Source organism: Manis pentadactyla, chromosome 3 (genome assembly GCF_030020395.1).
Source record: "Manis pentadactyla isolate mManPen7 chromosome 3, mManPen7.hap1, whole genome shotgun sequence".
NCBI lineage: Eukaryota > Metazoa > Chordata > Mammalia > Pholidota > Manidae > Manis > Manis pentadactyla.
Genome location: NC_080021.1, coordinates 106,759,420 through 106,783,207, shown reverse-complemented (window position 1 = coordinate 106,783,207; position 23,788 = coordinate 106,759,420). Strand labels below are relative to the sequence as shown.

The following is a 23,788-nucleotide window of genomic DNA, read 5'->3' as shown; positions in this document are numbered from 1 at the left end:
AGATTAATGATACCAAAATAAAATTTTTAAGAAAAAGAATTTAAAATAAAAAAAATTTTTTTTTAATTTATTCCTTAGATGCAAAACTATAATTTAAACACAATACGTAAACCCAGAACACAACACGTAAAATTTTTTAAATTATTATTAAGGTATTATTGATATACAATCTTATGAAGGTTTCACATGAGCAACATTGTGGTTACTACATCCACCCCCATGCCCCATTGCAGTCACTGTCCATCAGTGTGGGAAGATGCCACAGAGTCCCTACTTGTCTTCTCTGTGCTGTACTGCCTTCCCCACAACACATACATTTTTATATACACTTTAGCTCCCAAAACAATAACAGAAGTCCAAAGACTGATAAATCAGGAATAATATGTCAGTTGCCTTAAAAAAAAAAAAAAGGCTGCCTATGGGGAAAAGATTTAATGTGAACATCTGAAAACCTCTTACTCACATTTCAAGGTTGACGTTGTGATTAGGGTAGGCATTCCTGAGAGTCACAATTACACCTGCACATATAAACCATCTTTTCCTTGTCAGCGCTTGTGCTTTGGGGTGATGATCTCAAAACAATCCTCTCCCCTTTTACCTTTAATAAGAGTTAAATTGCAAATTTTGACTAAAATACCAAACACTGGAAACTACATTCCCAACTGAAATACAGCAATATAATGTGAAGTTTTCAGAGGAAGTGTTCCAGAAGGAGGTAGATAACTTAGAACCATTCATTGATACTGATGGCGTAACAGAGTTATAGAGTTGGAGATTACTGATGATGAAGGTTTTGGGAGAAACTTGCCAGCATGCTATGCGGACTGACTGACCTTTCTCCCCAGAAGATCTATGGGGCTATGTGTTACTCAGCTCAAGCCTAAGGCAAAAGAGCTTCAAAGGACACCCCAGGAGTTTAACACTGTATACTCATTTCCCTCTGAGTTTCAGAAGGTGAAGTATTTCCCTTGGACCATACCTGAGCCATGCAAGTGAGAGCTAGCTGTCTCAGACCTGCTCAAGGCTCACCAGCCAGATAAAGCCACCATAGCAACAAGAAGCAAGAGATGTACTTCTGAATGACTAGGGGCTGTGGTCATCCACATGCAAATGCTCGTCTGCATGTCCAGGGAGCTTCAGGAGATAGGTTCCAATGACAAGAAGTCCCCAAAGGAGCACTTGCTAGCAAAAGGGCCAGTTTTTAACACATGCCCCATGGAGAGGTGTAAACCTAGGCCATCAACAGTACCTGGCAAGAAGGAACTTTCTTATCTCCCTCACCTCTTCTCTATGAGCTCTAACCCTGGAGAAGAGGAGGGAAAGCACTCAGAGAGAGAAATCCAGCCCTCTCATTTCCTACCGCCCCTAGCCTCTAGCACACTGCAGCTGGGAGAAGGAAGACATGTCACTTTAAAGCAAGATCAAAATTTGGATTATGACATGCACATGCAGATTATAAGTCATCATGATTAATTTTCTCAATTAGAAGCAACCAGATAATTGTTTAACAACAGTGACCAAAAAAGTCATGGGAACTGCTTGAATTTTCATTTGCAAAAGATCAGACCATTTTATAAGCTGCCCCCTTGTCTTCTTATTCTCTCCTGCCCTTGACTTTCAGACACCTGCTTTTACCTCCTCTTCATAGTCTAGTTTAATCACAATAATAGCAACAACCCACATTACTGAGTACTTACCCTGTGCCAGGTGCTCTGCAATGTATGTTATATGAATGTCTCATTTTGTTTTCATACAACTCTGTATCATTATCGCCCCCATTTTACATGTGAGGAAACTGAGGCCGAACCATGGTTGCACCAATTGTAAGCAGAGGATCTGGGAACTTACCTAGATAGCCTGCCACAGTCTGTCATTTTTTTCCCCAAAAGAATGAGTGAAGTGTAGTGTCTCATTCAAAGGATAAAAAAATATCAGACTTGCTTTCTTTAATAAAACACATGTGGAACTCCCCCATTGTATGAGAAAATGGAAACATTCCACTGAAGGAGAATTAGTAGAAAGTAAACATAGCTGTTTTTTGTAATCATAAAATCTGCTGACGTACACACTTATTCCAAACATCCAAAATGATGTCATTACGTCAACAATCACAAACCTCCTTCAATCCAGATGTAAGATGACAAAAAAAATCACAACAGTATCTCAAATTTGTAATGTTGAATCTTAAAATAGCTAAATTTTCATTTCCATAACAATCCTCTGTGTATGTGTCACTAATACTATGCTTTTGATGAGAAAATGAAGATTAAAAGCTTTTAAAAATTATGATTTATTTAGCACCAAAAATGACACATGACCGAGCCAGACCTAAAGGGGGCATATATTAAAAGGAAGTTGAGATAACAACCCATTTTTGTATCAGCTTCTAAACCCCTCTTTACCATGTTTAATTATTTTTGATCCTTATTTTTCAGTAATCAAAATCCCTCACAAATGCTCTTTTATATAGTGAATCCCTCACGTCATTCCAGTGACATAATTCATGGCAAGAAACAATGCATATGGTTTTCAGATGCAGAAAATGGGGCCTCAAAAGACAAACGAATTGGCCAAGTCAATGGAATGCAAGAATCTTATAGGACTTTCAAATCTGAGTTGGATTTATGTCCTAATATGGAAAAGCATGCCTTTTCTCACTGGAGAGATTATTCTAGAATTACAAAACAATGCCAATATATTTCATAGTAACCTAATCATCTGAATCACCCTTCTCTGAGAAAGCAAAGGTTCATGCAAGCAACTAGTCCTGCTAATTAAATTCCAGGCTCTTTATTTTTTTTGCATTCCAAAAGTTAAAACATTCTTTTCTATCTGTTCTTCATTCCCTCATAAGCAAAGGCCCATAAACGTTCACACTCCCCAACCACTATATTTTTCATATTTTCCATGGCCACAAATACTAACAATTCACTAGCACAGTAGTTCTCAGAGTTTAGCATTCATCAGAATGATCTGGAAGTTTTATTAAGAAACAGATTGCTGGGGCCCATGCCCAGATTGTCTGATTCAGTGGATCTGGGATGGGGACTGGTAGCATTCCTAACAATTCCCAGGTGATGCTGATGTGCTGGTCTGGGTACCACACTTTGCAAACCACTGGCCTAGTATTTTTTCCATAGAAAAGCAGTCAGCTGCTAAGGCTCATGAATCTCATAAATGGTGCTTAGTGCTTCGGACTGACATTGAAGGCTTCTGTCTGGAGGAAAAAGAAATGGTTGGCATGACTAGTTGTTTCAAGTTTTTCCAGCCACAAAATAAAAAACAGAAAAAGACTAAACAGAAAACAAAATGAAATCAGCTAAAGTAACACTGCTTAAAGTTTGAGACTTAGGGCACGATTTCTAGAGTGAGAACAAAAGATACAATAATGATTCAGGTGAGCTCTCTGCTACACACGAAAAGCAGACCCTAGACCAAGGCCACCAGCAAGCCCTGGAGCCCCAGTATTCTTATCAAGAGCAAGTTCTTCCATACAGCTCTCCAAACACATTATTGACCTAGAAGTCTTTGAATTAACTTCTTCTGCAGGTTCTCTATTTTTTGACACAGAACAAAAAACATATTAATTGTCAATAAACAAATATTGTTGGGTTATCAAGCAGGTAGACAGAAAATCTGAAAAGAGAAACTGGCTGGCAAGGGAGTTTCCTTTCGGCTCCTTTGTTTTTGTAATGATCATCTCTAGACAACTCTCAGGGGAGATCTTGATTCCATTTTTTCACCTCTTTGGGAAGAACTAAGGCATTTCACATTACAGTATAAAGTACTTCAGTATTCTAGTTTATTTATTAAAAGTGTGATTAGTATTTAAAATAGCACTGTTACATTAGATACAAATAACAGAAGAAATGTTATTATAAGATACATTTCTGCTTAAAAAATAAGCTATTAGTCTACCAAAATAAGCTATTAGTTCTACCTTAAATATAGCAATATATTGCAGAAACTACCCACCTTAAATCACCATGAGTCCATTACCTTTCAAAATATGGACAAGCCAGTGAACAACATCCCACCCAAATGCAGTTTTTCTGTCCCAGTCCAAAGAAAAAGGAAAACAGAAGCATAATGGTATGGTTACTGAATATACAGATTTTGAAAGAAGTCATTCTGTATGAGCATGAGTCACCAAAACTACTTCCTTAGTGATAAACGTTGCCTAAGCAACGTAGATGCCTTGCTATGCTAAGTACATGGGCAGTGTGTTGGGTTTCAAAGCCATTTCCGTTACTTAATTGCTAACTGCCCTTCCCGACTGTAGTTTGGGGCCTGTGTTTTAGGTAGTAACCCAGCAACCAGCTGTTAAGCTATATTTTATCAAGGAAAGTAAAACATTAAGCTTCACATTTCCATGGATTTTAGAGTTAAAGTCGCTATTCCACCAGGGTACTTGAACTTTAGCAGGGCTGTATGATTATGCAAGACATAGAGATAAAATTATTTAACAGAGAAGAGAGAAGTAGATGAAGTGCCCTCTGCATGCAGGGAAGGTACTTTCTTCATTTCTCTATCCCTAGCACACAGCACAGAGCCTGGCACACAAGACTCCAAATTCATTGAAGAGGGTCACTGGCTCCCTCATGAATAATCCTATCTATACTGTGCCACTATGATTCCACGAGACTTTCTGACCCTTTCATGCCTTCTTTTCCCCCTAAATCTACAGGGGGACTGTGATACTGTGGCTCTTGTCCTATACATGCACATGTACACATGTGAGGTACTTCAAGGATGCTCTATTTCAAATACAGGTGTTGAGCACTACTTGGAAAAATCTGATATGCAAAAGCAATGAGATTAGTATTGCATGATTTTACACTGGTGGAAGATCATGCATATGACCAGTAATGTTTTTTCATTTGGCCTTGAGAATTTTTGATTGTCATGTAATTCACTGAATCTCCTCGCATTTCATGTAACTCTCCCATTACTCCTAGACTGTGCAAAGTTAGTACTCTAAATGTTAATAAATATCTCTAAAATTGAGACTAACAGAGAGTGAGTAGAAGTTGTTCTTACTTGTAGAAGTAATGATGTACTCCAAAAATGCAGTCAGTTTCTTTTCCACTAGCAAATGTGGTTAAGGATTTTTATTCATTTATGCAGGAGTCATATGTCATAACTACCAAATCATTCCAGTGGTTTGAGTCAGAATTAAGAAATGAGATCTCTGCAGAAAACCCCTAAAAATGTCCAAAGATGCCCTGATGATTCATTAAAGGCATCATATTCTCTGAGTCAAAATGGATCCTGTTGCTGCATCAGAACAGGAGGGAAAAAAAATCCAAAGAGATCAGTGGATATCATGATAAGAATGCCAAAGAGCTGGAGATGTCACCGACAGCAGCGCAAAAGTGCCACAGCATGTGAAATGCCATAGTACAGTGAAGCTTAGAGTATGGAGCCTAGAGCCTGCAAGCCCTGGGTTCAAATCCCAGGTCTGCCACTTAATGGCTGTGTAAGCTTGAGTAACTTACCTACCTTCTCTGTGCCTCAGTTTCTTTATATGTCAGATATGTCTGTGGTGAGGATTAACTAAGTCAGCGCATGGCAAATAAGTTAACACCTGGCATGCAGGCACTCAGTATATGCAAGCTATCACTAAGAATACCATTAGCTTTCCTATCTGGGCCAGATTCCAGTTCTAGGAATGGTATCACAGTATACCCGGTTATCATGACCACTGGTTAGTGTTCACTAATCAAGGGCTGTGAAAACTCAGGGTCAGCAAAACAAAAACCCTGACCTAGACATGCAATTACCTCTGCACTGTAATCTGTTCACACATCTAACCTCCTAAAGTTCTACAGATGATAGACAATAAATTAGGATATTGTATCAGGGCAATGTGTCATAATTTGTGATATGAAGAAAATGTATTCAATGTATATTAAGCTCAAGTTCCATAATACATAATATTTTTGTAGTTATTCCATATACCCAGAAGAGTCACATTAGAAGGCATATTTCTAGCACTTAGCTAATTAGAAATGCAAAACCTTACTCAATATTTTAGAAACCCCTACAGTAGAATTATGGAGAGAGCTGCCAATCTGTTTATACTGCTACAGTTAACTCAGGATGGGCTTTCTTTCTTTATTTCTTGTAACTTTAATGCATTTTCTTAATCTTTTGCCTTGCATAGCTTTATCATTACACCATCTCATAGTCACTTCCATTTTGCCTTGTGACTTCACGAAGGGTCACTTTATGGGTTTATAGTATTTCAAATGCTTTTCTTTCGATTTTCACTCCTAACCTCCACAACTCATCATAATCTTTGTCAGCACCATAGACACCAAAGTTTGATGAGGTATATTTTATTTATTTTTTATTATTTATTACGGTATGATTGATATACACTCTTATGAAGGGTTCACATAAAAAAACTATGTGGTTACTACATTCACCCATATTATCAAGTCCCCACCCACACCCCAATGCAGTCACTGTCCATCAGTGCAGCAACATGCCACAGATTCATTATGTGCCTTCTCGGTGGTACACTGTTTTCCCCATGATCCCCCACACCATGTGTACTAAACATAATACCCTCAATCCCCTTCTCCCTCCCTCCCTAACCACCTTCCCACACCCCTCCCCTTTGGTAACCACTAGTCCCTTCTTGGAGTCTGTGAGTCTGCTGCTGTTTTGTTCCTTCAGTTTTGCTTTGTTGTTATACTCCACAAATAAGGAAAATCATTTGATACTTGTTTTTCTCTGCCTGGCTTATTTCACTGAGCATAATACCTTCTAGCTCCATCCATGTTGTTGCAAATGGTAGGATTTGTTTCTTTCTTATGGCTGAATAATATTCCACTGTGTATATGTATCACATCTTCTTTATCCATTCATCTACTGTTGGACACTTAGGTTGTTTCCATATCTTGTCTATTGTAAATAGTGCTGCAATAAACATAGGGGTGCATCTGTCTTTTTGAATCTGAGGAGTTGTTTTCTTTGGGTAAATTCTTAGGAGTGGAATTCCCAGGTCAAATGGTATTTCTATTTTTAGTTTTTTGAGGAACCTCCCTATTGCTTTCCACAATGGTTGAACTAGCTTACATTCCCACCAGCAGTGCAGGAGGGTTCCCATTTCTCCGCATCCTCGCCAGCATTTGTTGTTCTTAGTTTTTTCGATGCTGGCCATCCTTACTGGTATGAGGTGATATCTCATTGTGGTTTTAATTTGCATTTCCCAGATGATTAGTGATGTGGAGCATCTTTTCATGTGTCTGTTGGCCATCTTAATTTCTTCTTTGGAGAACTGTCTCTTCATATCCTCTTCCCATTTCTTAATCAGGTTATTTGCTTTTTGGGTGTTGAAGCGTGTAAGTTCTTCATATATTTTGGAGGTTAACCCCTTGTCGGATATGTCATTTACAAATATATTCTCCAGATGAGGTATATTTTAAACTCTGAGTTTATCAGATATATTCAAAAGTAAATTTAATATTCAAGATTCTGAAGGAAATCATTTCACTGGCTAAATGAATGCAATACACCAGAACTAAAACACCTCCAAATTTTCTGAAAGATTGGCCAACTCATTAATCAGTTTTGAGATAAGTGTGACAGAAATCCTTTATTTCTCCCAAATATATAGGGAAAAGATTATGGCTACACAGATTATCAAGTTTTCCTTTCTAACTTCTCAGGTTACCACAAAGACAAATCAGAAATTATTTTTTTCAATTTCTTCAGTTCTTTAAAAGAAAATTGCGCTGTTAAACAGTTATCATTTGGCTTAGATATTTAGTTAGATATTTAGATACCTAAATATCTCCTGAAAAAAAATCCCCTACTGGGAACTAGAGGACTCCTTCAAAGTAGACACAGCAAATTCCCAGGATGCCAAAGTGTTATCTGGCAGTAGCATGAACTTCCCTATCCTGAAAAATGGTAAAACGTTACGATGGATTTCAGCAAAGTTGCAGGATACAAAATTAATACACAGAAATCTGTGGCTTTCCTATACGCTAACAATGAACTAATAGAAAGATAAATCAGGAAAACAATTCCATTCACAATTGCATCAAAAAGAATAAAATACCTAGGAATAAACCTAACCAAGGAAGTGAAAGAACTATACCCTGAAAACTACAAGATACTCTTAAGAGAAATTAAAGAGGACACTAATAAATGGAACTCATCCCATGCTCTTGGCTAGGAAGAATTAATATCATCAAAATGGCCATCCTGCCCAAAGCAATCTATAGATTCAATGCAATCCCTATCAAATTACCAACAGCATTCTTCAACAAACTGGAACAAATAGTTCTAAAATTCATATGGAACCACCAAAGACCCCGAATAGCCAAAGCAATCCTGAGGAGGAAGAATAAAGTGGGGGGCATCTCACTCCCCAACTTCAAACTCTACTACAAAGCCACAGTAATCAAGACAATTTGGCACTGGCACAAGAACAGACCCACAGACCACTGGAACAGAATAGAGACTCCAGACATTAACCCAAACATATATGGTCAATTAATATATGATAAAGAAGCCATGGATATACAATGGGGAAATGACAGCCTCTTCAACAGCTGGTGTTGGCAAAACTGGACAGCTACATGTAAGAGAATGAAACTGGATCATTGTCTAACCCCATACACAGAAGTAAATTTGAAATGGATTAAAGACCTGAATGTAAGTCATGAAACCATAAAACTCTTAGAAAAAACATAGGCGAAAATCTCTTGGACATAAACATGAGTGACTTCTTCATGAACATATCTCCCCAGGCAAGGGAAACAAAAGCAAAAATGAACAAGTGGGACTATATCAAGCTGATAAGCTTCTGTACAGCAAAGAACACCATCAATAGAATGAAAAGGTATCCTACAGTATGGGAGAATATATTCATAAATGACAGATCCGATAAAGGATTGACATTCAAAATACATAAAGAGCTCACACACCTCAACAAACAAAAAGCAAATAATCCAATTATAAAACGAGCAGAGGAGCTGAATAGTTCTCCAAAGAAGAAATTCAGATGGCCAACAGACACATGAAAAGATGCTCCACATCGCTAGTCATCAGAGAAATGCAAATTAAAACCACAATGAGATATCACCTCACACCAGTAAGGATGGCTGCCATCTAAAAGACAAACAACAACAAATGTTGGCGAGGTTGTGGAGAAAGGGGAACCCTCCTACACTGCTGGTGGGAATGTAAATTAGTTCAACCATTGTGGAAAGCAATATGAAGGTTCCTCAAAAAGCTCAAAATAGAAATACCATTTGACCCAGGAATTCTACTTCTAGGAATTTACCCTAAGAATACAGCAGCCCAGTTTGAAAAAGACATATGCACCCCTATGTTTATCGCAGCACTATTTACAATAGCCAAGAAATGGAAGCAACCTAAGTATACATCAGTAGATGTATTGATAAAGAAGAGGTGGTACATATACACAATGGAATATTATTTAGCCATAAGAAAAAACATATCCTACCATACCATTTGCAACAACATGGATGCAGCTAGAGGGTATTATGCTCAGTGAAATAAGCCAGGTGGAAAAAGAGAAGTACCAAATGATTTCACTCAAAAGTGGAGTATAAGAACAAAGAAAAAAAAAACTGAAGGAACAAAACAGCAGCAGACTCACAGAACCCAACAATGGACTAACAGTTACCAAAGGGAAAGGGACTGGGGAGGATGGGTGGGAAGGGAGGGATAAGGGTGGGGGGGAAAGGGGGTATTACAATTAGCATGCATAATGTGGGAGGGAGGAATGGGGAGGGCTGTGCAACACAGAGAAGACAAGTAGTGATTCTACAGCATCTTACTATGCTGATGGACAGTGACTGTAATGGGGTTTGTGGGGGGGACTTGGTGAAGGGGGGAGCACAGTAAACATAATGTTCCTCATGTAATTGTAGATTAATGATACCAAAAAAATATCGTATCTTCAGTGTTAAATAAAAAAGCAGAATGGAAAACTTAAAAAAAAAGAAAAAACGTTATGAGCAAAAATATCTACTTGTTTTCTTATGGCAGCCTCACTCAGCCAACTTCACCCTCCACAACGTGCCCGAACAATCTCCCTGAAGCCTAGCTACAAGCTTGTCTTTCCCCAAATCAAATCACAAATCACAGTGAGTTCCCACTGCCCACCACATTCACTGTAAACTCCTCTCCCTGGCATGTCCTTCTCTAACGAATGGGTCTATATTAGCTTTCAATTCCCTTTCTCCACTACCCCTGCTCCACAATTCAACTATGCTGAGATTCTTGCTAGTCCCTAAATGTCTCAGGACTCTTATCATCTACAAAATTTCTGCTTACAGTTTTTCATCAGCCTTAAGCATCGTTTCTCTATGATAAGCTGTAAGAATCACACCCATTCTTCAAATTCCACCTTTCCTAAACAAATCTTCCAATCTCCCCCAGTGGCTATGATCATTTCTCCACTTAAACCCTTTAGTATTCCATTCCTATCTCCATCCAAGGCCCCACTCACCACATTCGGCAGTGTATTACAGCTCTTCATGTGGTTCCTAATCCTTTGACAAGACTAGGAGCTCCCTAGAGGCACGAAAAGTTTCTTATTTACCTGAACTGACTAAGAAGCACTGTAGGCAGTCAGAAAACAGGCACACCTCTGTGCTGAAGGGAAGATGAGGAAAGATTTGGGCAAGGGAAGAATGTGGGGTGTTCATGGAAGAGGGAGAAGCTCAGGGCCCCACTGGAGGGGAGCAGGGAATGAAGGGTGGGTGGGCATAAGGAGTGTGGCTTTCAAAGGTCACAGGTGCACTGCAAGGCTCAATCTTCTCTGCAGCAAAACTTCTGTTTCATTATCCATCTTTATTACAAATTGTAATTATTTCATAGTTGAATATTGTTACTGTATCACACATTCACACATGTGGACTCAACTCTACACTCCAAGAGTGCATGTGTTGGACCTGTCTTCATCGTTTTTCCTCTGTCTAGCAAAGTGCCTGCCACATGACAAATATCAATGAACATGTTCTGAGTAAGGAAATGATATTGTGGATGATAATACCCTGTAAAGATGAAATGCAGTCAGTCCTGTGTAAAGTGACTAGTACAATGCTTGGACATAGTAAGCACTAGTAACTATTAGCTTGCGTCCCGTTCTTCCTTCTGTTCTTCCATCTATGAACGGCTTACCCGTTAATTCATACAAACAGCACATGGGCCAGGCTTCTCTCCAAGCCCTAGAGATAGGATGGTGAAGAAGAGAGAGGCAACTCCCTATCCTCATGGAGCTGACCTCCTACAGAGGGAGGGAGCGAGTCACACGGAAGCTTCAGGGAGCCTTAAGAATGCAGTTAGTAAGGAAAAGAGGCTGTGGCTGGAAGCCAGACACACTGGTGGGAGTATGGAGGGCCTGGAGGAATGGAAGCCAATTCCGGTACTGAGGTATGAGATATAAAATGGTTTGGGCAAGTGACAGCAACACAGCAGAGCTGCGGATACAGGAAGCAGTAGCACAGGACACCCACTGGATCTGAGTGATCCAAGACTAAGGAGGTGGCAAGGAGCATGAAGGTCTCCAATCTTGTCAGTTTGCTGTGTTGCCCTGTGTAGACAGGGAAGTTAGGAGGGGAAGTTGCTGTGGGTGGTGAATTTTAGGGTGTGAGATGAGCTCCATGCCATTTTGAATAAGATGCCTCTGAAGAGACAGATTGGAATCTAGGTGAAAATATAAGATTTAGACTACAGTGAAAACCAAATTCCCTTCTTGCCTACTACAAATCATTATTACATCATCTGAATAACAAAACATGATATTCTAAATATCTGTCACATTCCACTGAAAGTCTGCTTCTTCACAACATGATATGATAAGTACCCTGTCTCCTCAGCTCCTGGAACACAGCAGGCCGTAAATAACAGTTGCAAACTGAATTAATTTAATTGGTTGATAGTAAGCAAAATCTCATCATCAAGGCAAACAGAAAAGAAATGTGCATTTGGAGTCAGAAAGACCTCAATTCAAATTCTTGCTCCTTCCTCCCTCCTCTATGAATTATAAGACCCTGAGCGAATTGGTAACCTGTGTCTTAGACTCATGTGTAAAATGCATGATCAAATCCATCTAGCAGGTTGCTATGAGAGCATTAAGTTTAATTAAATGCATACAAAGTTCCTGCCATCCAGTAGGCACAAAAATTAAAGCATTTACTGTGTTATTGATTATTACTACCTTTATTACCAGACCTTTCAGGTTTCGCCATGTTTTTTGCCATCTCACTTTCTCCACCACATTTCCAGCATTCCATCCAGGCATCTTGCTAGAAGCTCTCATCCTGGCATGGCCTCCTGCCAGCTAGCTTCCCTAAAGCCCCCACTGGCCACTAAGCTCCTCTCTGCATGGCTGGCCTGTCAATTCCAATTGCCCAGTTCCACAGACATCACCACAGCTTGCAAAATTCAAACCACTGTTAGTACTTCAGATTTGGTAATGTTTATGTCTGGCCTACAGATTGTACCACTGTGTCCTTATTTATAAACAAGTTTCATCATGCAGTGTTGAATTCACTTCATAGGCCAGCATTTAAAAATACAGCAATCAAAAAACAAATATGAAAACTGAGAAAGCTGTGTCTACATATTGCTTACTTCCAAAATGGTAGCTAAGAACATGGGGCACATACAGCAGGATTAGGAGCCAGTTCAGAGATACTGATTTCCCTCAGTGATGACTATCAGCCACCGGCTGAGGCACTGTGCTAGGGAGGCACTGTACAAGTTATCTAGAACGGAACTACTTCTTTCTAAGGTCTCATGCATTCCACATGAATAACTCAAAGTTTTTGTATCCCTCACTTTTCTATACTCTACAGCTCACCTTAAGCTGTGGCAATTTCTAATAGGAAGGGTACACCAGATACTGTATATCTTTCTATCTGTGTGTATGTGCACGGTTGCATACCCATGCAAGTGCTACGGACTGAATGCCTGTGCTCCCCCCACTCCAAACTCATATGTCTGAGCCCTAATCTCCACTGCGATGGTAATATTTGGGGCAGGGGCCTTGGGAGGTAATTAGGTGTAGATGAGGTGTTGATGGTGGAGTACCCATTATGGGATTAGTGTCGGTAGAGAAAAGGAAGAGGCCAGACTGCTCTCCCACCATGTGAGGGCACAGCAAGAAGGCGGATGCCTGCCAACCAGGAAGCAGGCTCTCATCAGGCACTGAATCTGCCAGCACCTTGATCTTGGACCTCCTGCCTCCAGAAGTGTCTGAAATTAGTGTTTGTAGTTTAAGCCCCTGGACTATGGTATTCTGTTACAGCACCCCAAGCTGACAAAGACAAATGAGCATATCACAGCTCTAAGAAAACAGATTGGGGACAGATCAGAGAGGAGCAGGGACACCCCTGGGAGGATGGGGCAAGCCAGAGCCCATCCCGGAGGAAGTCACCATGGCCGGTAGGAATCTGCTGTGCTCACCAGCAGGGCACACTGCCACCCCACACCACAGCCTTGCCTTCATTTTCCACCGTGAGTCAGTCAGCAAGCTGCCTCTGAGAGAACACTGCATTGCCCTGCGATCAGCATTTTAGTCAGGAGGAGGGTCCACCCTCCCTTCTCCCAACAGGGAGATGGCTTTTACTCATCCCAGAGTCCCAGGCAGACTCACAATGGTGACATTTGCTGAGCAGTGACTTGAATAAAGAGCTCTCAGAGTGCAAGATGGCAACGTGGAGCTAGTCTGCTAGGGCACCGAGCCCCAGGAATGCTCCCTGGGAGTGACCAGCAGCCTCCCAGGGCAGGAGAATAAAGGAAACCCACAGTAGGGGAGCTGCACAGCAAAAGGTCCCCAGGCTGGACCTTGGCAGTGCCATTTGCCAAAACTATCAGAAATCAGGTAAACAAAACATTACCTAAACGAGGCTTGTACAAAGAAGCTAGGATAAATCCTTCATTTGGTTCTAAACTATTTTTCTTAAATGCCAGGTAACCTTCAGTAGCTCCCCACCCAGAAAAAAAAACAGAGGGAAGGATTTTAACGTTTCCCCCTACCTCTTCACTATAGAATGCAGATGCTTCTATTTTTAGTGATTTTGAAGTTAATCCTTTCAGTACTCCATAAGACTTCTAAATACTAAAGAACAAAATAAAACCAAACAAACCCTGCGATTTTTAAAGTGCTACTTAATCACAAGCAGACTAGCTTGCCTTTCTTCCCTCCATCTCCCTTTAGAGCGTAACCACTCTGTCCTGCATTTACTAAGACTGTAACAATAGCCCTTGAGTGGTTTTACCTAAAAAAAGTTTTGGTGGTGAAATCCGAACACACCCGTAAGTGCCCTGGTCCGTAAGTTTTTTTGCTGTTTGCTCTGTGGACAATTTTATCTTTCCCACTCCAAAACTAGTGCATGAATTCTTATGGAAAACAGGCCAACAGGGCCTGTGACATTTCCTGGACAAGATACCAGAATCCTGCAGTGTGCATCACTTAACTGAAACGACCACGGAAATCTATTTCCCCCGAAACATTCCGTCAGTTGCATTATATAATTGCCTTTCATTAATCAAATTGGGGTTTTTAAGCAACACCTAATTGATACTCTAATTGGCACAGATGATATCCTTTAATGACTTCCACTATAGCAGAAAACCCAGTGATCACTCATTTGATTTTGAAACTACAGTTTCCTCTTTCACCCAGAACTTTCATATCGAATTTTAAAAGTCGGGTGTGGTTTCATGGGGGGAGGGAGAGGCTAAGAGGAGACGGGAGGGAGGGAATTCTGCAAGAAAAACCTTCCCTAATGTGTTCGCGACGCTGGAGACCCGGGTTGGGCGGCTATTGAGGATCTGCAGAAGTTCTAGCTAACTCGCAGTTCGCCTTCTGGAGCAAAATCAGGCTTTAGTGACTTCTTAAGAACTTAGGGACGCTCCAGTCTCCCGACAGCCGAGCCACACACGAGAAAGAAGAGGCGCGGATCAAAGTTGGGTAAAACTTATAACAGTGAGCGCCGGGCCCCGGGAGCCTCGAGTCAATCTCGTCTAACGGTTTCCCTGAACCGCTAGGAGCCCTCAACCTCGGCGGGCAGCAGGGCGCAGTGACTCACTGCCAGTGACTCAGCGACCCCTCCCCTGGGCTTTCCTCGGCCGCGCCTTGAAGCTCGCGCCGTCCAAAGTCGGACGGAGCCCATTAGGTCCCTGAGCAGGATCCCCCAAGACAAGACGAAAAGAGCCGCGGGCCGGAGCGGTCCCCCTTTCGAAGCGGGCTGTGTGCGAACCTGCGCGGGGCCTGAGCCCTGCGTCCTGGGCTGTGCCCGCCCCCACTTCGCGCTCGAATCTCAGGCGCTCTTTGTTCCTTTCTGGGCCCTCCGCTCGGCTGGATCCCTTCCTCCCCCCCTTCCAGCTCCTCAGCCCGCGGGTCTCCCCACCCACCGCCGGCTCCTGCAGCACCGCCGCCGCACGCCCCTCCCCCCGTGCGTCTCCTCCCTGCCCTTTGGCTCCGCGCCCGGGACCCTTCCGGGCTGGTCCTAGGCGGGCTCCACTACCACCGCGCAAACCGCCTTTTCAGCACCCAGGGGTGAGCAGAGCTCAGGCCATCATCAAGAAAGCCCCGAAAGTCCCAGCCCAGCATAGAAGTAACGAGACAGTGCGCAGCCCCGCGCAGTCGAGGAGCTGGGAGGAGGAAGGTTCGAGGGCGCCTCCGCCCCAACCCCCCGCCCACTCTTCCCGTTCCTCGCCGGGCCCCCATTGGCTGGCACGCTTTGCGGCTAGGATAACAGTGGGAGGGGACCCTCTTTCCTAACTGGGTTATAAAAACTGCGCCCTCGGCAGGATCCCGTCCTCTGCCACTCTTGCCCCGGGGTCCCCGTGGTAGAGACACAGCAGCGCTCCCACAGCCCATACCCACCGTGCCCTCGCTCGCCCGTCCTCCCCGAGCCAGTCCGCGCCGCCGCAGCCACCTAGCCCACCGCCACCTTCTGCAGCCATGTCCACCAGGGCCGTGTCCTCGTCTTCCTACCGCAGGATGTTCGGCGGCCCCGGCACAGCAAGCCGGCCGAGCTCCAGCCGGAGCTACGTGACCACGTCCACCCGCACCTACAGCCTGGGCAGCGCGCTGCGCCCCAGCACTAGCCGCAGCGTCTACGCTTCGTCCCCAGGCGGCATGTACGCCACGCGCTCTTCGGCTGTGCGCCTGCGGAGCAGTGTGCCTGGCGTGCGGCTGCTACAGGACTCGGTGGACTTCTCGCTGGCCGATGCCATCAACACCGAGTTCAAGAACACCCGCACCAATGAGAAGGTGGAGCTGCAGGAGCTGAACGACCGCTTCGCCAACTACATCGACAAGGTGCGCTTCCTGGAGCAGCAGAACAAGATTCTGCTGGCCGAGCTTGAGCAGCTCAAGGGCCAGGGCAAGTCGCGCCTGGGGGACCTCTACGAGGAGGAGATGCGGGAGCTTCGCCGGCAGGTGGACCAGCTCACCAACGACAAGGCCCGCGTCGAGGTGGAGCGCGACAACCTGGCCGAGGACATAATGCGTCTCCGGGAGAAGTAAGGCGGCGCCCACGCGGGGCTGCGCGAGGTGGGGAGGGGAACGGGCCCCTCGCAGAGCTGCCACGCCCTAGGAAATGTGGCCAGGGTTGCGGCTGCCCGGCGGACAGCGGGGGAGCGGGACGGTGGCTGCGGTGACGCAGCCCCGCCCTGAGCGCAGACCTGGCAGTTAGCATTTCCCCTCTACCCCACTCATTGCCCAAGAACGCTTAGTTTCAAGTTACAGATTCTTGTAACCACCACTTTGCAGTCGAAAGCCTCTGGAAACTAAACTTTTTAGAGCGCGCTTTCCCCAAACTCTTAAGAAAGTTTGCTGACCCTTTCTGGTGAGCTCCCAGCCTTGGAGCGGGAGGAGGGAGGAAAGAATGGAGCAGAGGAGACAAAGGGATTGCAGTCTCCTCAGCGGTGGGGGACGGCGTTCGCCTTGCAGGTTAGGGTGGAGACCGTGATTGCCTTTCCACGCTGCACCGGGGTCCCGCGAAAACTTGCCAAGGGCCGCAATTCTAAAAGCCACAGGCGCTGGCTTCCCGCAGTGGCGCAGCAACCTCTGCCTCGCGGCGCAGCTACGTGGTGGTTTGGGTGTGGCCGCCCCGCCCCTGGCGGTTTCCCAGTTCCCTTTCGGCTAATGCGCTGCTCTTTCAGGTTGCAGGAGGAGATGCTTCAGAGAGAGGAAGCCGAAAGCACCCTGCAGTCTTTCAGACAGGTTTGTAGATGTGGTCCCACTCGCAGCCACCGGACCCCACCCAATCAACCCACCAGCAATTCTAAAAGTTACTTAAACTCAAGTCAAAAGCGTGCAAAACGTCACGTCTGCACGCAAAGCCCCCTAGTGGCAGAAAGACTACAGACTGCAGCTTCTCAGGGTAGGACAAGAAAGTCTAAGTTTTTACTTTGTTTCAAAGTCTTTTCCAAAGGAATTTTTTCTCAGTTTTGTTTTTGCAACACGCTGACATTCTGATCCCGAGCAGTTACAGTGTGGTGTAGATTATAGCTTGCTCAAATCAAGTTGGCTAACTTGTACAAGGCCACAAAAAGCAGTTATGCCCTGAAGTTTAAAATGTAAATCATGTTGGATGATAAGAAACTTCGTTTAATTGGCCTTAAGCCAGCAAGTTTCTTGTCTTCTCTGCAAACTATTGTGGCGTTAAAGTTAATGGAAGTATCACTATGCAAAGCTATTTTATGATCTAATAAAATTGAAAAGGAGCCATCTGTCCCCCGTCGCCTGAAAGGTATTAATGGTTTCTACGGGCTTCACTATGGAATGTAGATAGACATTCTGGCAAATGTGGTGGCTCTGGGCAGAAATAATAGGAGTCTTTGTGTTCCCAGAGAAACTTTGCAACAGGCCACGTTCTTATTGAATATGTAATGATGTAATCACAGTTCTAAATGGACCCAAGTATCTGCTACCATCCGTTATCTAATATCTGGCCCAGACTTGTGAAGTATGTGATATGAAAAGTTCTTAATGCTACAGTCATACCTCATATTTTGCAAGGCCTCCTTTATTGGGTTTTTATATTCTTCGGCACTCTCTCCACAAATAAAAAATAAACCTTAAAGGTGAAGGATGGAGTTTTAGTAAATGGCTTTTTGCTCTGAAGTTAGATGGACTTAAAGGATTTTTAACTTGAAATTGGAATTGATAAGCAGGAGACATTCCGAGCAGTTTGATTCTCCTGATTCTCCTGAATACTTCCTGGGATTGGCTATAAAAGGACTGAGAGGAATGAATAATCTAGAATAACATTTAGAAGCAGAAGTACATTTACCAAATTAAACACAGCAATGTATGGTTCATTTTAGTGGCTGAGCATTTATGATCATCATATCTATAATGTTTTGTGTGCAGTAGTGAGTTAACTGTGTGGGGATTAGGTAAAATCCCTCATATTCTTTATATTGAACTAGAATGTCACGTTTAACCTTTTTTTTAATAGAGGTCAGGAAATTATCTTTCATGTCTTTTTTAGGGCTTAACAGTAATTAAAAGTGAATTCTTTCTCAAGCCTGATCTTTTTATTATCACCCTTTCCCCATTTATTCATTTACTTTTCCAGGAAGGCGATAGAAGTGTTTGCAACATTTTAAGATTGTAATGCTATAAACTATACTCCAAATAGTCTAAATTGTTTACAAGATGAGAGGTATAGAAATCTTCATGACATTTCCTTGAGGGGAAATAATATCTTCAGGATGTAGCAGTTGACAGTTGGTAGAAACACAGGACAGCCAGAGCAACAAGAACTCTACATAGAGTTTCATTGTATGTGTTTTTACCAGTCATTTTTGAAATAAGCTAAGTAAATAAATTGACAGTGCTGAGTGAAAAGGATAGACACAACCTTGCAGGATGAGATGGGGGAGTTTCAGAAGAAAAATCTACCAGAGGAAGAAAAGCAAATACAGTTCAAAGTTCCCTTTTTTTTCCTTATTTGCCTGAACTGCATAGTGGCCAGTGCGCATGCTGAACTGCAGTATAAATCTAGCCTTAGAATCCTGAATGCTAAATGATTACATACTTGCTTTGGATCCTAAGGGTAAGTTCCCAAAGATTTGAGTAGAGAAAAAAAGAGTTTAGGTACATACTGCCGCTTTTGAAGCATGAATTTTTGTCCCACATGGACTCCTGTGTACATGAAGTTACGAAACCTGGTCAAATCCTATCATCATGTTTTTCTATGACATCACAAAAAAAAAATCCAGAAAATGCTGTGACAATGGTTTTCGAGACTTAAAAACAACAATAATTACACTGGTATAATGTAGATTCAGTAGTAATTGAGTGCAGTTTGCTGTATTTGTGTACACTTATTTATTTTTCAATCCTATCAGCCCCCTGGAGTATATAATACAGTGGGTCACATTTCAAATTTTTTAACAAAGAGGAGCAGCATGGTATATGTAGCACTGGGGAGATTACAAGCTTAATCAAAGGTCCTAAAATTGTCAATGCACTTTTTATAGTAAAGAAATGAATCTCATATGGTTTGTTTAAAAGGAGTAAATGAGAGAAGCCACAGACTTCAGCATCCTCTCCATGTCCAGTCTTTTCTCTTTTCAAAACAGGATGTTGACAATGCTTCTTTGGCACGTCTTGACCTTGAGCGTAAAGTGGAATCCTTGCAAGAAGAGATTGCCTTTTTGAAGAAACTACATGAGGAGGTAAACGGAGTGCCTTTTCATGAATGTGAGTGAAACTATTCCCTGCTTAGCGTGGCTGACCTTCTGTCTGTTCTTTGTTCAGGAAATTCAGGAGCTTCAGGCCCAGATTCAGGAACAGCACGTCCAAATCGATGTGGATGTTTCCAAGCCTGACCTCACGGCCGCCCTGCGTGACGTCCGTCAGCAATACGAAAGCGTGGCTGCCAAGAACCTTCAGGAGGCTGAGGAATGGTACAAGTCCAAGGTATGAAACAAGTCTGTGGGGCTTAAACAAAAGAAAAGCATTTTATGTGGGTTATTCCTAAATAGCCTTTCACTCCAGGTTAAGAGCTGGCTTTGACTTCTTGTCTAATTTCTGTGTGTTCCTACGTACAGACCCCCATTTCTCATACCCATCCTTTACAATAGCAGGCTCCTTTTCCACCATATTTCACGCTGCTTCCAAATAAATTGTAGCACCATGCCCTTGAAGACCTCTCCCCTTTCTAACAGAGCCAGTTTCCCCTTGCAGATATCAGTTGTCAGAATTCCACTGTTCTTTCTCTGGTTTTCAAAACAGAAATTGAGACATTCTGAAAGACATTGAGATTTGAACTTAAAACATAAAGTTTGGTTTGCATCATGCCCTATTTATTTGTTCATTTGTTTGCCCTTATCTTTAAGCTTCCTCATCTGTCCAGGTCAGGTAGAATCTTAGGGGAATTTTGGGTGACCTGCCTTTCTGATCTCCTCCTGACAGTTTGCTGACCTCTCTGAGGCTGCTAACCGCAACAACGACGCCCTGCGCCAGGCGAAGCAGGAGTCAAATGAGTACCGGAGACAGGTGCAGTCTCTGACCTGCGAGGTGGACGCACTGAAAGGAACTGTGAGTATGAGGCCGTAGTCAAAGGGGAAAGAGCTAGTGTGGATCCCTGCAGCTGGCCACACTGATGGTGATACCTGAACAAAACTTCAGATGAAGAAACATTATTTTAATCCAAAGAAAAGGAGTTGTCCAGACAGATTCCCAATGCATGTTGAGACCTGGAGGTTTTAGCTTTCATAAGTTACTACTTCTCATAAGAAGGGCCTTGGTACTTATATTTTCCACCTGAAATTGGAGTGTTGATACTTGTCACTAAAGGAAAAGATTGCAAATGGTCTGTTGTGGGACTAGCTGGGTTTTTCTGGGAAATCACAGTGGAAGCCTTTCTTTTCTTATCTTGCAGAATGAGTCCCTGGAACGCCAGATGCGTGAAATGGAAGAGAACTTTGCTGTGGAAGCTGCTAACTACCAAGACACTATCGGCCGCCTGCAGGATGAGATTCAGAACATGAAGGAAGAAATGGCCCGTCACCTTCGGGAATACCAGGACCTGCTGAATGTTAAAATGGCTCTTGACATCGAGATTGCCACCTACAGGAAGCTGCTGGAAGGCGAGGAGAGCAGGTGTGGAGCAAAGGCTTGTGTCGGTGAATTAATAGCTGCCATTTGCTAGGGTCTCATGCCACTCAGTTTACATACATTATTTCATTTCATCTTTAGGACATTTCTTCAAGGTAGCTACATGCAGCTTTTTATAAACTAGGAACACTAGGTTCAGAGAGATTTCCTTCCTAACTTGCCCTAGTCAGAGTTCATCAGTAGCAGATCTGAAATTTGAACCCACATCCTTCTGAAAACCAACCTTCTTCCCACTCCCTAAGGCCTCCAGTTCACACCCCTGTGGAGAAACGCTTGAAGTAAAGTATTTTAAATGTACTAGTATGACAGATCATAGGTAAATGCTTCTGAAGCAAACCCATCACTTATGAATTACAAGAGTAAATTTTCTTAGTTGATGTAAACAGGTGAATAAACCATTACTTGTTTGTTTTCCAAAAGTTTTACTGTTTTTCTTCATTTTCTTCTAGGATTTCTCTGCCTCTTCCAAATTTTTCTTCCCTGAACCTAAGGGGTAAGCATTTGAATGCCATTCATGAAAAATTGCATCAGCTTGTAACTGTTTTATTTATGATAAAGTGCTAATTTTTTAAATGAGACTTGAAAGATGCCACATGGGAGAAAAATCTGTAAAACATCCATAATTTTCAGGCCCAAGTATTATCTTGCAGCCTATGCTCCCAGTAAACTTAAATTCCATTTGACTGCTTCCTTTGGAGTAATCCATTTTACCTGATGCTGCAGTGATGTTAGGCACTGGGTTTCAAAACAGGTAACAGTCTGCAGGATTATTTTGTAGTAGAACTTTAAAACAGTTGTGAAAAAAAACATAATTCTTTGGACAAAACAGTTGTCTCTTTAAAATTTCATTTTTACTCATTTTGGGTCTCTGTTTATTCAGAAACCAATCTGGATTCACTCCCTCTGGTTGACACTCACTCTAAAAGGACACTTCTGATTAAGACGGTTGAAACTAGAGATGGACAGGTTGGTATCATTAAATCAAAACTGGAGTAATCCCAGGCAGGCACTGATAATCCTTTTAAATAAATACATCTGTATCTCACATACACTTAGCTAATTTAAGAGGTTTCAGTTTCACTCATAATGACTAAAAAGAGAATAGGCTTTTTCTTCCAGCACTACACATAGCCAATTAATTATTTGGCTCCTAGATGTAAAGGTGGGATAGCAATTTTCTAAATAAGTGATTTTCTATGGTCCTTAATTTAAAATGGGAGTACAGCTTCCTTAAGGTTACTTCCTAGACTAGCTTCATGAACCACTGCATTAAACTATTATTAGGAACGTTTTGATCCTGGACATGTGGCCTTCCCTGCTGACCATGGACTAAACTTCTACAAGGTCATGCCATACAATCAGTTAGTGGCTCATTACCTCTCTATGCCAGGAAAGAAATGGTTGAAATTTATTATAATCTTCATGTAATCTTCCTTTGCACATAAACTTAAAATGTACTTTCCTTACCTGTTAATATGTCTTCATGGCTTTTAAATTTTGCTGCAGAGGGTTATTACAGCAACCATTATAAACACAGTTTTTAAAAAAAAACTTTTTTAAATCATGCAGTCCAATGGATAGGATACTTCCTTTGCCTATAGTTGAAGAGCGTCTTACATATGTATCCATCCTTCTAGCCATAATCGTTGACATGCAGAACCAACATAACTTTCCAACTTTCACAATAAATTACATATAATTAGTAAGATTTTTTTTGTCATGCTTAATGGGATAATTTAACATTTAGCATGTAGTAGTGTATTTGACTTGTATTTTGTTTTTTTAACAGGTTATAAATGAAACATCTCAGCACCATGATGATCTTGAGTGAAAATTGCACACACATGGTGCAACAGTATATTACCAGCAAGAACAAAAAAGAAATCCGTATCTACAGAAACAGCTTTCAAGTGCCTTTCTGCAGTTTTTCAGGAGCGCAAGGTAGATTTGGAATAGGAATAAGCTCTAGTTCTTAAGTATCAGTACTTCTAAAAGATTTAGAAAGAAGTTTACAACATAATCTAGTTTACGAAGAAGCCTTGTGCTAGAATACTTTTTAAAAAGTATTTTTGAATACCATTAAAACTTTTTTCCAACAAGCATCTGACCAACTTGTTTCTGCTTCAATAAATCTTTGAAAACTCTTGGTGTGTCACTTATTTGATACCTAAACACTACAAATTTGGGGTGAAGATGAGTGTAGTTAAATGTTTTGGGCCACAGAAATTGAGTTTAGGCTAACTTGATAAATTTGACTTATGGTTGAGCTATAGTTCTTAATTTGGTCTTTTTAGGTAGATTTCACTTTTGTTATTTTTTTAAATTTACATATAGATACGTAATAAAAATGTATCCAACAATGGTCTTTTCATAAAATGAACTCACCCAGTCCTTGTCCAGTGTGATTTCAATTCTAACAAATAGACTGCTTAAAATGAAAAACTGGCTAAATGAAAACTTTTGAGTGTGCAGCCTATGAAGAGCGCAAACTCAACTCTGGGAATGAAAGCACAGGGCAATGGCCAGGTTATTGGGGCTGCATTTTTCATTATCAAAACACAAAGGGGACAAGTTCAGTTCCAACATAGGAACCTGTCATGCATTTCTGTGTATGCGTACTTGCAAGATTCCACAAATACTTTTAAA

The 23,788-nt window shown here is 42.1% G+C and overlaps 1 protein-coding gene across 1 annotated transcript; it reads left to right on the top strand.

The window, feature by feature from the left end:
- The first annotated feature begins 15,810 nt into the window (after nucleotides 1–15,810).
- On the top strand, nucleotides 15,811–23,286 carry VIM (vimentin). The gene is made up of 9 exons (XM_036889038.2): nucleotides 15,811–16,530; nucleotides 17,173–17,233; nucleotides 19,603–19,698; nucleotides 19,781–19,942; nucleotides 20,438–20,563; nucleotides 20,907–21,127; nucleotides 21,592–21,635; nucleotides 22,023–22,108; nucleotides 22,932–23,286. The coding sequence occupies exons 1-9, from the start codon at nucleotides 15,968–15,970 to the stop codon at nucleotides 22,971–22,973; spliced, it is 1,401 nt and encodes a 466-aa protein (XP_036744933.1). The 5' UTR covers nucleotides 15,811–15,967; the 3' UTR covers nucleotides 22,974–23,286.
- The last annotated feature ends 502 nt before the right edge of the window (nucleotides 23,287–23,788 follow it).

Excerpts from the sequence above, each read along its gene's own strand:
- VIM (XM_036889038.2), top strand. The coding sequence starts at position 15,968 with ATGTCCACCAGGGCCGTGTCCTCGTCTTCCTACCGCAGGATGTTCGGC. Across the intron at positions 19,943-20,437 it reads AGGAATGGTACAAGTCCAAG|TTTGCTGACCTCTCTGAGGC; the intron begins GTATGAAACAAG and ends TCCTCCTGACAG. Across the intron at positions 20,564-20,906 it reads TGGACGCACTGAAAGGAACT|AATGAGTCCCTGGAACGCCA; the intron begins GTGAGTATGAGG and ends CTTATCTTGCAG.